The sequence below is a fragment of the Lipotes vexillifer genome, unplaced genomic scaffold (genome assembly GCF_000442215.2).
Source record: "Lipotes vexillifer unplaced genomic scaffold, Lipotes_vexillifer_v1.1 scaffold1761, whole genome shotgun sequence".
Taxonomy (NCBI): Eukaryota; Metazoa; Chordata; class Mammalia; order Artiodactyla; family Lipotidae; genus Lipotes; species Lipotes vexillifer.
In genome coordinates this window covers 167,132-180,734 of record NW_006777503.1, presented here as the reverse complement: position 1 = coordinate 180,734, position 13,603 = coordinate 167,132, and the positions used below count along the sequence as shown (strand labels likewise).

Sequence of the window (13,603 nt, the reverse complement as noted above, 5' to 3'; positions counted from 1 at the left end):
CAAAGCCCCTCCCAAAGGCCGGGTGACCGGGCGGTCTCCAGATCCTCTGTAGCGTCTCAATTTCCCGCCTGAAAAGTCTCCCTTTGAAACGGGAGTTTACGACCTTCCGCCCCCTTGGCCCTAACTGGCCCCCTTGGGCCGACTGGTGCGCGCGTGCAGGGCGCTGGGGGGCGCGGGGCGCGTGACCCCAGGAGGGTCTTGTGGTTTGGGGTGCAGCAGGAGCCAGCAGGACCGCGCCAGGGGAGCCCGCCTTCCCAGCACGCACGTGCGTCGGCGCGCAGGGCGCTGTGCCCGAGAGGAGCTGTGCCGGGAGCTGAGACGGGCTGCGCTGAACTGAATCCGCGGGTTCGACCCCGGGTCTCCCAGCGAGGGTCCCGCCGAGTGCCTGTGCGTTCTACGGAGGCTCTGTCGGTCTCGATTCGAGTTCCCAGCAGCCCCTTACCTTTCGGGAGGTCGCTACAGGCGAGGCAAGTCGCCACATAGGAGGCGCAGGGCTGCCTGCGTCTGCCTGGCCGGTCTGCTGGGTGTCCTGGCCAGGGGGCTGCCGGCCTGTCGGCCTCTGTTGGGGAGAGAGGCCTACGACAGGGGCGCTTCTGCACGACGGAAGAACCGCCTACCCGCGGGTGCACCGCTTACCTCGGGGGCTGTTTGAAAGGTGGAAGAAGGGCGCGGGACGCCCCTGCGTGGTTTCGCGAGGGGAACTGAACGCCTGGGAAAGTACTTGCTGATCCAAAGACTTGAAGGGACCTCTGCTCTAGGCACCTCCGGGGGCAGATCGGCTGGGAGGCTGGTTTCTCCTGGAAAGCCGTGCGCCGCGGGCCTCGTGGATTTGAAACGGATGTGATGGCCAAGGGTGGGGGTCTCCGCTTCCTCTGCGCGCAGGCTCCGGCCTGGGCATCCGGGGCGACCTGCTGGGCGCTGGTCTGCACCTGGCCCTGCGCTGGGAGACAGGGAACCAGCTGGGGCAGCCTCTGACCTTGCTGATGGCGGCGGTACCCGGATGGGGCCGCTCCCGAGGAGAAATCCAGCGGGTCCACGCGCCTCCATGTGCACCTCCAAGTGAGGGGCCCTTTGCACCTTCAGCCCAGTTCCGCCTGGGCCACCCGACCTTTTCACAGCAAACTGCCTGTCGAAATGTCCTAGGGAGCAGAGGGACAAGGCTGGGGGCTGGGGTCCCTCCAGCTTCCCAGAGGAGTGGTGAGGGCTGCACTTAGAGGTCACCCCGAGCCACATCCCCTACCTTGAGCTCCTCGCAGGGACCTTCCAAACCCACAGGGCTCCAGAGACTTGGGGTGGGGGGAGCTTTAGATTTACAGAAAAATTGAGAAGAGAGCAGAGTTCTCACGTACCTCCCCCCTCACACTCACGGTTCCCCCTATTATTACCATCTTACGATTTTTACAGTTAATGAACATTATGGTTAACTAAAGTCCCTACTTATTCAGATTTCCTTAGTTTCCCCTAATACCCTTTTCTGTTCTGGGATTCCATCCAAGAGACCTCATTCCATTTAGTTTTCACTGCTCCTTACAGAGTTGGAGCCGTGGTGAGTGTTCGGTCATCAGCCTGGTGAGTGATGGCTCCGTGCCGGCCGTGGACCGGTCCTCTGTTCAGTGTGGGAAATCACAGGGAGGCTGAGCTCAGTCCTGGTTTCTGAAGATGAGAGGTGGGCGTTTGCTCATTGTCACCAGAAGGAGCTGGGCAGGGCTTCAGCCTCTTCTTTGAGTGTGCCCATTCCCTTTCCTTCCTTCCTTTCTTTTTTTTTTTTTTGTCATCTATTTTAAAGTTCCATGAGATTTTTAAAATTTGATAAAATACACGTAATATACTGTTTATTCATAAGTGTAAAATTCAGTAGCAATACACACATTCACAATGTTGTGCAATCATCACTATTATCTGTACCCCAAACTTTTTCATCATAACTCTGTACCCATTAAACAGTGACTCCCCTCCCCCTGCCCCTGGGAATCTCTATTCCGCTTCATGTCTCTCTGATTTGCCTATTCTAGGTACCTCATATAGGTAGAGTCATGCAATATTCTTCTTTGTCTGGCTTATTTGACTTCGCAGGATGTTTCATTCCTTCTTTTCTAGGGTAAAAATATATTTATTATCATCTTCATCTTCCTCTTGTTATTTCCATCATATAAATGTAGTCTTTTAAAAAATATATATTTATTTATTTGTCTGCTCCGGGTCTTAGTTGCAGCATGTGGGATCTTCATTGTGGAATGCGGGATCTAGTTCCCTGACCAGGTATCGAACCTGGGCCCCCTGCATTGGAAGCGCAGAGTCTTAACCCCTGGACCACCCGGGGAGTCCCTAAATGTAGTCTTTTTCAAACAACTTTATTGAGATATCTTTGATGTATAAAATTCATATATATATTTAAGGTGTACAACGTGATGTTTTGATTTATGTATACATTACGAAAAGACAGCACAATCAAGCTATCAAGATGAATAACATTCATCACCTCTACATAGTTGCTGTGTGTGTGTGTGTGTGTGTGTGTGTGTGTGTCTGTGTGTGTCTGTGTGTGTGCATGCGCTCACATGTTGAGAAGATTTTAAAACTTCATTGTTTTTTCATGGCCAGATACTCTTCCACTGTATGGGTAAACCACATTTTGTTTATACGTTCATCAGCTGATGGACACTTGGTTTGTTTCCAGGTTTTGGCTATTGTGAATAGTGCTTTTATGAATGTGGTGGGCAAATACTGTATGTTTCCATTTTTTTTGGCTATATGCGTAGGGGTGGAATTGCTGGGTCACACGGTAGTTGTATGCTTAACCCTTTGAGAAACTGTCCAGCTGTTGTCCACAGCAGCTGGTGCCTGCGTAGTTATGCCTTTTCCTGCCGAGCTACCTGAGTGAATGGAGCTCCACGCCCAGGGGAGGCTGGGCGCGCAGGATTCCCAGGACAGGCAACAGAGAAGCAGGCTCTTCTGCAGGTGTTTGGAAACGGCCTGAACTGACGGCATCTCTTCCCCTTGCCTTTGACAGATTCCCACCATGCCTTCTGAGACACCCCAAGCAGAAGAGAGGTCTGCAGGGTGCCCCCACCTCTCAGGGGCACACCTGGGGAAAGCGAGCTTGGAAAAGGAGCCTCCGGGAGACAAGGAGGTCCTGTGGATCCGTCCCGATGCCCCGAGCAGGTGCTCCTGGCAGCTGGGCAGGCCTGCCACCAACTCTCCACATCACCACACTGCTCTGTGAGTCCCCTTTATGATTATAAGATGGAGGGAAGAGTTTGTTACCTGAAGCCAGGTAGCCACAGGGACCTGGGGTGTGAACCACCACCCCTCCACCCCCATCCCTTGCAGTCACTCTGGATGGATGGTGAGCTGGGGTGGGAGGTATTTTATAGCTGAGCCCCCCAAGGCTCAGAGAGGCCAAGGCTCGTTTGTGCTGTAGCGCAGCACCTAGTTCAGTGCCTCCCAAGAGCAGGTGCTCAATACATAAAGGGATGTGCCCAGGTCCCACGCTCTGAGTGACAGGTAGGGGGGAGGTTTCTGATCCAGATCCATCCAGTTGCACACTCTTGTAATTAGGATCATGCCTGCCCTTCTCTGCCTAACTCCAGGCCGTGAAATATTTTTCTGTAGTGGGGTCTTTGTGGTTGGACTGAGACTGTTGGATGAATAAACCACGATTTTAAGCCCTCTCTTGGGTATTCATGTGTCTGCAATGATCTCATTATGAATAACTGCAGTGGAAAATGCAATTCATTTAGTCACAGCACCTGCTATATGTGTGCCCTGTTCTAGGTGCACAATCAGATCAACCAGTGGGAAAGGAAAAAAAAAAAAAAAAAAAAAAAAGGCAAAAATCCCTGACCCATCATGAAACTCGAACTGAGTTCACTAAATCTTAGGATTATCTTTATTTCCTTAGTGTTATCTCCCAGAAGTATAACAAAGGAGTCAGAAGAACATGCCTTTTGGATGTTTGGTTCTTATCCTTCACACACTGCTATACCAACGTTTATGATTATTGGTTTTCGATTCAGAACTGGGGAGGGGGAGGGGGTGCTCTCCTCACTGGGGCCAATGGACCGAAGTAACATTTACAAACCCAGAAGCTCCCAGCGTTAAACTTACCTTGATTCTGGGAGCTCAGGAGGCCAAGTTGGCCACCGGCCATAGGGCATGAGCCCCTGCTTCCAGAACAAAGCAGAGCAGGGGGTGAAATGGCTCCGTGAGCTTCTCACTGGGCCTGGGGTGGCTGGGACACCATCCTATCCAGGCTGCAACCTAGCATCACACCTGCACTTCACGTCATGGCCTAACCCTCCTAAAACGCCCTGGCGGGGTTGCTGTCCCATCCTGAAACTGCTTGTCCCAGTTCAGGTTATGAGGAGCTGGGCTCGGGCCTGAGGCTCTGGGGCTCACCTGCTGTCAGGACTCTGGACCCGGGTCCCTGGACGAGGCAGCCTAGGCGATCCCGGTGGTGAGAGCACAGGGGTGATGAGACAGGTGACGTGGCCGGGCGGCCTGGGGAGACCTCAGAGCCGGTACCTGGATGGGCAGGAGGTGCCAGCCCTGTGGGTATCTGGGGAAGGGGTTCCAGACGGTTCCCAGGTAGGGTGGGCTTAGAACGAGGAACAGAATGGGAGCAGCAGAGGGAGGGGAGGGGCTGCGGAGGGGAAGCAGAGCCAGGCGCCCTGCCAGGCGAGGGGGTTTCAGGTTATTCCAGGGGGCTGTAGGGCTCTGCCCCCTGGGCTGTCGCAGGGAAAGCAGCTGAGATAAGGTGTTAAATTCCCTCCCCAGGCCCGGCCTGATCACCTCGGGCAAGTTTCCCAGGTGACTTTCTGGCCCCCCAAGGCCTGGTGCTGAGTCAGGAACCCTGAGTTCTCCACAGCGGCGGGCCGGGCCTCCCCCTTCTCACGCCGCTACAACCTCTGCTGGGGGTGGATGACTCAGCCGCCCTCCAGGCCTTCCCAGGTGTTTACCCCTCCTGCCTTGGCTTTAACTAGTTAATAAGTCAACCCCGAGGTCGCCCCTAGAGCTTGGTCTCCCTCCAAGTCTGGGGTCAGGAGCGCTTTGCCCCCGCCCCGGCTCTCCCCTCACCCTGACTTCCGCACCTCTCTTGGCCAAGCCTGCCTCTGGGGGGGGCTCGGGGCGTCCGTGCCACCTTGGAGGGTGCAGCTGGGCTCCAGCCAGGCCGTGTTGCTGCCTGTGTGGGCCCCGGGGCGGAAGGCGGCATTCCCGGGGAGCTGGATCACCACCTTGGGAGCGGGGAGGAATCTACATGGTTAATGGGTCCCTGCAGTGGGGACTGTGGCTCACGCAAGCGTGAGAGCCATGGGGGTGGCACCTGAGAAATCCAGGGTGTAGGAAGCCATTGAGTTTCTTGGAACTCACGTCAGTTTTGCATATTCCGGGATGAATAGTCGGTCCCTGAGGATGAGGATGGAGGCAACTTCGTGGGGGCCACTCAGGAAACATAGGTATCACGGCGTGCACACAGCTGAGCAGTGGCTGGGCTATCCCACACCTTCCTGTCACCTGTCACCAGCTGCTCAGCTGGAAGAACCACTGCGCGGGGGGTTGGGGGGGCAGTCACTCGAATGTGAAGGGGGACAGTTGGTCCATGAGAAGCGAATCCCGTTCTGAGCCTGGAGGCCCACCTGGGAATTCGCCTGACCTTAGCCCCAAGGACAAGAGATGACCCGCCAGAGGCCTTTGTTCTTTGGTCTGAGTATCAGGCTTCCTGCCACCTGTGCCAGACACTCTGAGTGATGCCAGGTGCCTGGGTGGGCTCTTTGCAGTCACTGTCACTGCCCGGTGGCCACACCGTCTGAGGGGGGTCTCTGTCCAGGGGTCCCCACCAGTTTTTTCATCGAGGAAAAGGAAGGGAGGTATCCCAGGAGGCAGGTGCTGAAAGAGGAGATGAATTGAAGATCAGAAACCTAAAAAGATCGGGACTTCCCTGGTGGTCCAGTGGCTATGACTCTGCCTTGCAATGCAGGGGGCGCGGGTTTGATCCCATAGGCCAAAAACAAAACAAAACAAAACCTAAAAAGGTGGACCAGGACGTGATGTTTTGAAGTCAGTGTTTGTTTTAACTTTTTTATTTGGAAATAACACTCAAATGAAGGTGCAAAAATCATACAGAGAGGCCGTGGGGCCGTTCGCCCAGCTGCCCACTGATACCATCTGCTACCACAGTGCGTTTTCAAACCCCGGAAACGTTGGTGCAGCTGTTCACTAAACTGCATTCGTTTTCATAGGTTTTGAGGTGTACTTGCCCGTGCATATGTGTGTGACCTTTTACCAAATGTAGATTTGTGTACTTGCCACCCAGATCCTCATGAAAGGCAATTCTTTGCTTTACTTCTTGATTTATTTAAAAGAATGTGCTGGCCTGCCAAGGCTGGTACCATTTTGTTTTTCTGAGTAATCGTGGACTCCTCTGTTTTAGGGAGAAATCTCCCAAAATCCTGCCAGACATCCTGAAGAAAATTGGGGATACCCCGATGGTGAGGATTAACAAGATTGGCAGGAACTTCGGCCTGAAGTGTGAGCTCCGTGAGTGCCGGCTTCCTGCACGCGGCTCGCAGGCTGGGGGTGCGGGTGGGCCCCTCACACTCTGCGGGAGGGGTGTTTGACCACGTCAGGTGAGGTCGGGAAGCACACAGGACAGGGCGGGCTGGTGGAGGGTGACCGAGCCCTCGCCGGAGTAGGTGTAAGGGAGGCCGTGGCCTGTGAGCCGAGGCCTGGATTGTGGAGGGAAGCGTGTCCGGGCAGATGTGGGGGGCAGAACCCGAGCCGGGAAGGCGGCGCTCTAAGCCGGCAACTGCAGGAGCAGAGCGGCGCCCTTCTGTCTCGGACTCTCGCCAGGAGGGGCCGTGCCGTGGGTGGGGTGGGCTGACCTGAGAGCCGGGGCTGTTTTTGTGATGAGGGTCCCAGCCATCAGCCGGGCAGGAACTGGCTGCCCCGGTGCTCAGACAGACAGTTCGCGTCTCACTTAGGAGACACAGAGTGGGGATTTGGGAGCTGTGTCTGGTACACATGGGGATCACCTGAGAGTCTTATCCAAGTCCTCTGGAGAAGGGACTTCTTTGCAGGAGGCTGCTTCCAGGAACACAAGAGGGTGGGGGGCTTTCTTCACCTCCACTGTTCTCCCGGCTCGGAGCCCAGGTAGATGTCAGCCTTGTCCCAGAGGAAGTGACAGGTATAGAGGCCCTGCGGGGGACCAGGCCCGGTGCTGCTGGGGCAGAGAGAGCTGGGGAGGGGAGAGCTTCGGGGTCCTTGGGGGTCAACACCTCCTAGGGGAGGGACCGAGGCCATGGGGTCGATTCACCCCAGAGGCATCACCATCAGAGGCTTCCCGCGCACGCCTCTGGTGAAGAATTCTCTCATAAGCAACAAGCAGTACACACTCCCAGGCGCTGCTGGGGGTGTATCAGAACAACCCAGGAGAGCTATCGTCTGCTCTGTGCTCCTCCATCAGATAATAGAGACCAGTAACTAGTACCCCGTAGGCATGGGCCTGCTGCATGCACTTCAACTTGGCGGGAGCCACTGAAGTAGGTTTTACTGTGTCCATTTTACAGATGGAAAAACCGAGCCTCCGGTTGGTTACTTGGCTTGCCCACGGCTGATCAGCTTGAATCCCTGCGTCTCTGTTGGCTTTCCCATGGGCTCATTAGAATTTTCTAACAAGTAATTCAAGTGACCTACAAGAGTCTGGGGTGCAGGGCTCCTCAGCGGTCAGACATTCAAGAGCCCCTCCTTCACTGTCCCGGCAGGGCCCTCTCTGCGTCTTAGGGGAGAAAGCCCGTCTATGGTTGTGGATTTCAGAAACCAGGACAAAGCAGGAGGAGCTTGTTTTGTGGGTGCTGCAGGCCGGCCTGGTCCTTCAATCACATTTGGTGCCATCTCACCCCCTTTTACAAACACTGCATATTTTTGAGAGGTGGGAGGGAGTCCTCCCCCAAGGAAAGAAGAGCAGAAGCAGAGGCTTAGGCACAGGAGAGGACGTCGTATCTGCTAGATGGGAAATATGGCGGGAGACGGGTGTGGAAGGTGTGTGGGTCCTGGTCTGGGGGTGTGACGGGCAAGCTGTGGCTTCAGGACATCAGGTCGTCTGTCATGATCCGCTGGGTACGGCGGGGCTGTCTGCCCTGATTTAAGCCTGGGCTCTAGTCGGCCGCCCCCTGCATGCCCAGCAAGTCTCTTCGGGACTGTGCTGCGTCACGGAGGGTGGCTCTGCTCCAACCATCCAGTTGGGGGGGCTCCTTAGGCTGCTCTGTTTCATGCACTTGGAGTTGCCACATGGTCCATGGGGGGTGGGACGGGCAGGTGGCAGAAGCTCCCGTGGGCGAGCACCCTCACCCACGTCAGGTGTGGGAGGTGGCAGTGGAAAGGCGATGATTTCAGGACCACTGAGGCTTGTCCCTGCATCCTGGGCGTATCGGGTGCTGGAGAGGGGATGGCACGGCAGGCACCCCTTAGCGTTCGGGGGCCTCTTCCTCTCTCATGATGCGTCTCTGGCTCCAGTGGCCAAGTGTGAGTTCTTCAACGCGGGTGGGAGCGTGAAGGACCGTATCAGCCTGCGAATGATTGAGGATGCTGAGCGCGAGGGGACCCTGAAGCCTGGGGACACCATCATCGAGCCAACGTCAGGGAACACAGGTGGGCGTTGCCACGGGCCAGAGCTCCCGGCCCGGGTGACCCAGGGCTGCACGTGCTGGTCTGTCCAGCTGGCCCTTCCCTTCCCTCCACGCACTTTGCTCGGCACCTGATGCCTGTGTGCAGGTGTGTGGCTGAGCCCAGCTTTCTCTGATATCTTGCCGTCCCAGCTGCATTGGTGATGTTGGAGTCTGTTATGTGGGCAACTACACCTTGTAGTAAAAATCTGTCCTAGTTTCCTTTGGCTGCGGTAATAAATCCCACAGCCTGGGCGGCTTAATCAACAGACATTTATTATCTCACAGTCTGGAGGCTGGACAACTGACATCAGGTGTCAGCAGGGCTGGTTCCTCCTGAGGCCTCTCTCCTGGGCGTCTTCTCCCTGTGTCCTCACACGCGTCCCTCTGTGTGTGTCTGTGTCCTGATCTCTTCTTATGAGGACACCAGACATATGGGGTTAGGGCCCACCCATATGACCTCGTTTAACCTTAATCTCCTCTTCAAAGACCCATCTCCAGTTAGAGTCACATTCTGAGGGGGACTGCAGGGTAGGACTTCAACAGATGAATTTTGGAGGGACACAGTTGAGCCCATAACACTCCACCCTCTGGCCCCCAGAATTCATGTCCTTCTCGAATGCAAAGTATATTCACCCCCATCCCAACAGCCCCCCCAAAGTCTGAACCCATTCCAGCACCGACGTTAAGTCTCATCTAAGGATCACCTAAATCAGAGGTGGATGAGACCTGAGGCTTGATTCCTCCTGAAGCAAAATTCCCCTCCAGCTGCGAACCTTCAAACCGGACAAGTTATGTGTTTCCAAAGCACAGTGGCAGGCCAGGCACAGGACAGACATTCCCATCCAAACCCAGAGAAGGGTCGTGGGTCCCAAGCAGGTCCAAAGCCAAGTGGGGCAAACAAACTCCAGGAGATCTTGAGGCTCCAGAACCCTCCTCTCTGGCTCCACGTTCTGTCTTCAGACTAACTGGGGTGGCCCCTCCCCTCAGCCCTGGGCAGCGGCCCTGACCCCTTTGGAACCAGGGAGGAGGCGACCGGCCCGGGCCTGTGCCCCGGGCCCGTGGTGGGGCTGGGGACGGGAACACGTGGGCTCCACAACGTCTGCTGCTATTGTCACCTCCCAGGCGCCCAGTAAGAGCTGGAGGAATTGGGGTTCATGGTGGGCAGCCTGCTTTTTTCTCTGGGCACACTTACCTTTTTATCTCTGCCTCCACATTCTCCTCTTATCCCCTCATTTGAGGGCAGAAGGGGATGACGTAGGGCATTTTTGCAGGGCCCTCTCCCCTGGGCCTTTGGGGCTGGAAGCGGGGTCTCGGGGGCGCCGTGGCCCGCTCTCACTGCATGTGCTGTCCCCAGGGATTGGGCTGGCCCTGGCCGCCGCGGTGAAGGGCTACCATTGCATCATCGTGATGCCAGAGAAGATGAGTACTGAGAAGGTAGGCGGGCATCTCCCCGGCCCCTGCCCCTGCGCTGTAGGCCCAGTGGGGAGGTGAAGGCCACCACTTAACCTCTGCAGGTGGACGTCCTGCGTGCCCTGGGGGCCGAGATCGTGAGGACGCCCACCAACGCCAGATTCGACTCCCCTGAGTCACATGTGGGCGTGGCCTGGAGGCTGAGGAACGAGATCCCCAATTCTCACATCCTGGACCAGGTGAGGGCCGGGCCCTGGGGGCGAGTGTGTGCCCAGAGGCTTGGGACCAAGTGGGGCCTTCCCTGGGGGATGTCTGTCGGGGGCTTGGGGGTGGTGTCACATCTGCAGCAGGAGCAGCAGAGGGACCGACGCACTGGGACGCGGTCACTGGCTTCTCCCAGCCCAGTGTGTGGCCGGCAGGGTCGGCCAAGCCTTTGGCTCTGCTGTCTGTGTGCCGGCTTCGAGGGCTCAGCTCAGTGCGCTGGAATGCCCTTTGCAGAGGACCCTGGAAGCTCTCTACAGGCATAAAATACATGCAGACCTTTTGACTGGAAGCTCTTCTTTGTCACTCACTCCACGTCTGGGTTAATTCAGAAATCGCATCTTGTGGAGAGCTGGTTTTCATGCTTGGTGTCTGTTGAGGTGCCCGGGCCGTTCCCTGAGCTGCCGGGATCCTCTCTGGCTTGCACTGAGCTGTTTGCCTGGTGCCCCGTGGCTGCTGCCGGTTCTGTGCCTTGAATTCCACACGACTCCTTTGTTCTCTTTCCTTGCAGTACCGCAATGCCAGCAACCCTCTCGCTCACTACGACATCACGGCCGAGGAGATCCTGCAGCAGTGTGACGGTGTATACTTCTAACCCTGCTGTCCGTCTTGACTGGGAGTGTACAAGTCACTTACCCGCTCCTTCATAAACTCCTTTTAATCCTTCAAAACCCAGCTCAAATATCCCCTCTCCATGAAGTGCTTTCTAGGACATTTCTCTAGAGCGGTTTCCTCCCTCTTGGACTTTGCCCGTGCCTCTCCTATAGCACCAAACATATCATGTGGTTGTATTTGTTTACCTAGCAGTCTTTCCTCCAGACCTGTAGGAGCTCTTGAGTGCAGGGAACAAGGGTGTCCCAGGCTGGTGCTGGGCTCACAGCTGGGCCTTCACGTTGCTGAACGGCACTTGGCCTCAAGCCCCAGCCTGGGCACTGAATTCAACATTGGGGTTTTCTCATCTGCAGAACTGGGGTGGTGACATCTGCAATTAGCTTACTCTGTACAGACATGAGGCTGCTTGGAACCTCTCCTCACAGTTGGTGCCAAGGCCAAGGGGGTTGTGATGTTTTCTGACGGGCTGTTTCCCTAAGAGGTCTTCGGGAAGAGTTGCCAGGGGCTTGGCACCCCTGGCTTCCTGTTTGGAGCCTAGCATTGGCTTAAGTGCCCTCGTTCTGTGCCCAGGAGCCAGGCAGCAAAGTCCAGGCATTTGCTCACCTGGGTTTTACGTGTGAGAATCCTCTCATTCGGTAAAAACCTTTCTGCCTCAGCACGGGTGCCCGCGCTGACTTGTCTGCAGGTGCCTGAGCTGGCCCCGGGGCACTGAGAGAGCCCAGATAACGTCTGAGCCAAGCTGAGCGGTTTATTCTGGTTCCTTTGATAATTCAGTTCACTTATCCACGTCGTCTGAACCAAACAGCTTAAGAAAGTGTGAAGAGCCTCCCTGGGCTCAGCCCTCAGCCACCTGGGGCCCACCTCCTGCAGGAAGTCACCTTGTTCACGATTCACGACAAATAGGGATTTCAGGGACTGGCTGCCGTTTAGCCTTAAATGGGGCTTCCTGGGGCCCTGTTACTGTGACTGTGTCTTAAAGATGAAGGACTGTGATGAGAGGCTTTAAATTTGAGAATGGGTTTGCTTTTGCCCTTTTTGATAACTTGCCTTCCTTGTGGTTGAGGACCTTCTTGCTTCTCATTAAGAGTGGAGGGCTGAGCAGAAACTAACACACCATTGTAAAGCAATTATACTCCAATAAAGATGCTTAAAAAAAAAAAAAAAAGAGTGGGGGTTGGCCGCTCCTGCCTGAGGATGTTCTCTCTGACGTGCCTTCTCCCCTGTCAGGGAGGCTGGACATGCTGGTGGCGTCGGCGGGCACGGGGGGCACCATCACGGGTATCGCCAGGAAGCTGAAGGAGAAGTGCCCTGGATGCAAGGTGAGGGGCTGCAAGGGCGCCACCCTGCCCCGCCCAGGAGAGGTGGGCCTGGACGTGTGCGCATTGAACTGCAGCTGGAGGCTTAACTGTCAGGCTCCTTGGCCTTGGGCCCACAGAGTGGCCTCTGCCTTAGAGCTGGAAGTTCCCATTTCTGACACTTCGGCGTAGATGGCCTTGCATCTTATATAGGGGGGCGTGTACCTGTGCCTGCCCGGGGGATAAAGGACCCAGCAACCTGGACGCCCAGATGAGCTGGGGGTGGGAGAGTCCATTTGGGTGGCCTCCAAGGGTCATTCCAGAAGCTGAGAGCTCTCAGGCGCGGGTCCTACCGCTGCCCCACCGGGGCTCTGAGAGTAGGGGAGGGGCACCTGAGCCTGGGGAGGGGCTCAGAGAGACCCCCACTGGAGGTGCCGAGCGCACCCTTCCTCTCTGCCCGTTTCTCCACTGTCCAGGAGAGGTCAGTCCTAGCACCCCCCTCGCCCCAGGCTCCCGCTGTCCCGGGGGCATCTCTTGGGGCTGTCCTGGGGCACCCCGCGCAGGAGGAGCTTTCCAGGATGCCACTTCCCCCAGCCTCATGCTGCCCCCTTGAGTGCCCTGAGCTGGACATTTATTTATCCTTGCGATTTCCCAGCGCCCGGGCCTGGGTTTGTGGGTTTCGAGCCTCGTGCCCGAGGTCCGGGAACGGGACCCGCGCCCGGGTGACAGCTGGGTACGTCCAGGTGAGGCTTGAGCCCTAAGGCTGCCCACTCTGCAGATCATCGGGGTGGACCCCGAAGGCTCCATCCTCGCAGAGCCCGAGGAGCTGAACCAGACGGAGCAGACGGCCTATGAGGTGGAAGGGATCGGCTACGACTTCATCCCCACCGTGCTGGACCGGAAGGTAGGCGGGGCGGCAGTGACAAGCCCAGCCCTCAGGCCACAGCCTTGCCTGGCTGAGCACAGGGAGGGGGGGAGGGGGTGCCTGGCTGAGCCGGAACAGAGACGCGAGCTCCGCGCTACACAGGGGGCAATAGTCTCGGGGGTCATGACGCGGTGACTCGCGGTGCTTTACCTGACCAGCGTGTACCACGGCCCTTTTGGGCAGACACAGAGGCCCTTGGTGGGTGGCGGGTGGCACAGACCACCCCGGCAGAGGGAGGGAGCCGGGTGGCTGGAGCGGGTAAGCAGGCCCAACGTGGGAGAGCTAAGGACCCCAGAGAAGGCTCCTTTTAAGGGCCCTAAAGGATGCTTCGGTCAGGGACCTAGACTAGAAGTGTGGCCCTCAGCGGGGCTGGTGGGCGGTTTTACTGGCCACGTGCACAGTGTGCTGGACCCGGGGCGGGGCCGGGGGGGGGGGGG

The 13,603-nt window shown here is 56.8% G+C and overlaps 1 protein-coding gene across 1 annotated transcript in view; it reads left to right on the top strand.

Annotated features, from left to right (window-relative positions):
• Nucleotides 1-4,782: 4,782 nt before the first annotated feature.
• Nucleotides 4,783-13,603, top strand: part of CBS (cystathionine beta-synthase) — a 25,213-nt gene continuing 16,392 nt past the window's right edge. The window contains exons 1-8 of the mRNA XM_007451134.1: nucleotides 4,783-4,809; nucleotides 6,431-6,537; nucleotides 8,512-8,646; nucleotides 10,018-10,097; nucleotides 10,178-10,312; nucleotides 10,846-10,915; nucleotides 12,174-12,265; nucleotides 13,020-13,145. Of these exons, the coding sequence (XP_007451196.1) occupies nucleotides 6,486-6,537; nucleotides 8,512-8,646; nucleotides 10,018-10,097; nucleotides 10,178-10,312; nucleotides 10,846-10,915; nucleotides 12,174-12,265; nucleotides 13,020-13,145 (690 nt within the window). The 5' untranslated portion in view covers nucleotides 4,783-4,809; nucleotides 6,431-6,485. The remainder of the gene's footprint in view (nucleotides 4,810-6,430; nucleotides 6,538-8,511; nucleotides 8,647-10,017; nucleotides 10,098-10,177; nucleotides 10,313-10,845; nucleotides 10,916-12,173; nucleotides 12,266-13,019; nucleotides 13,146-13,603) is intronic.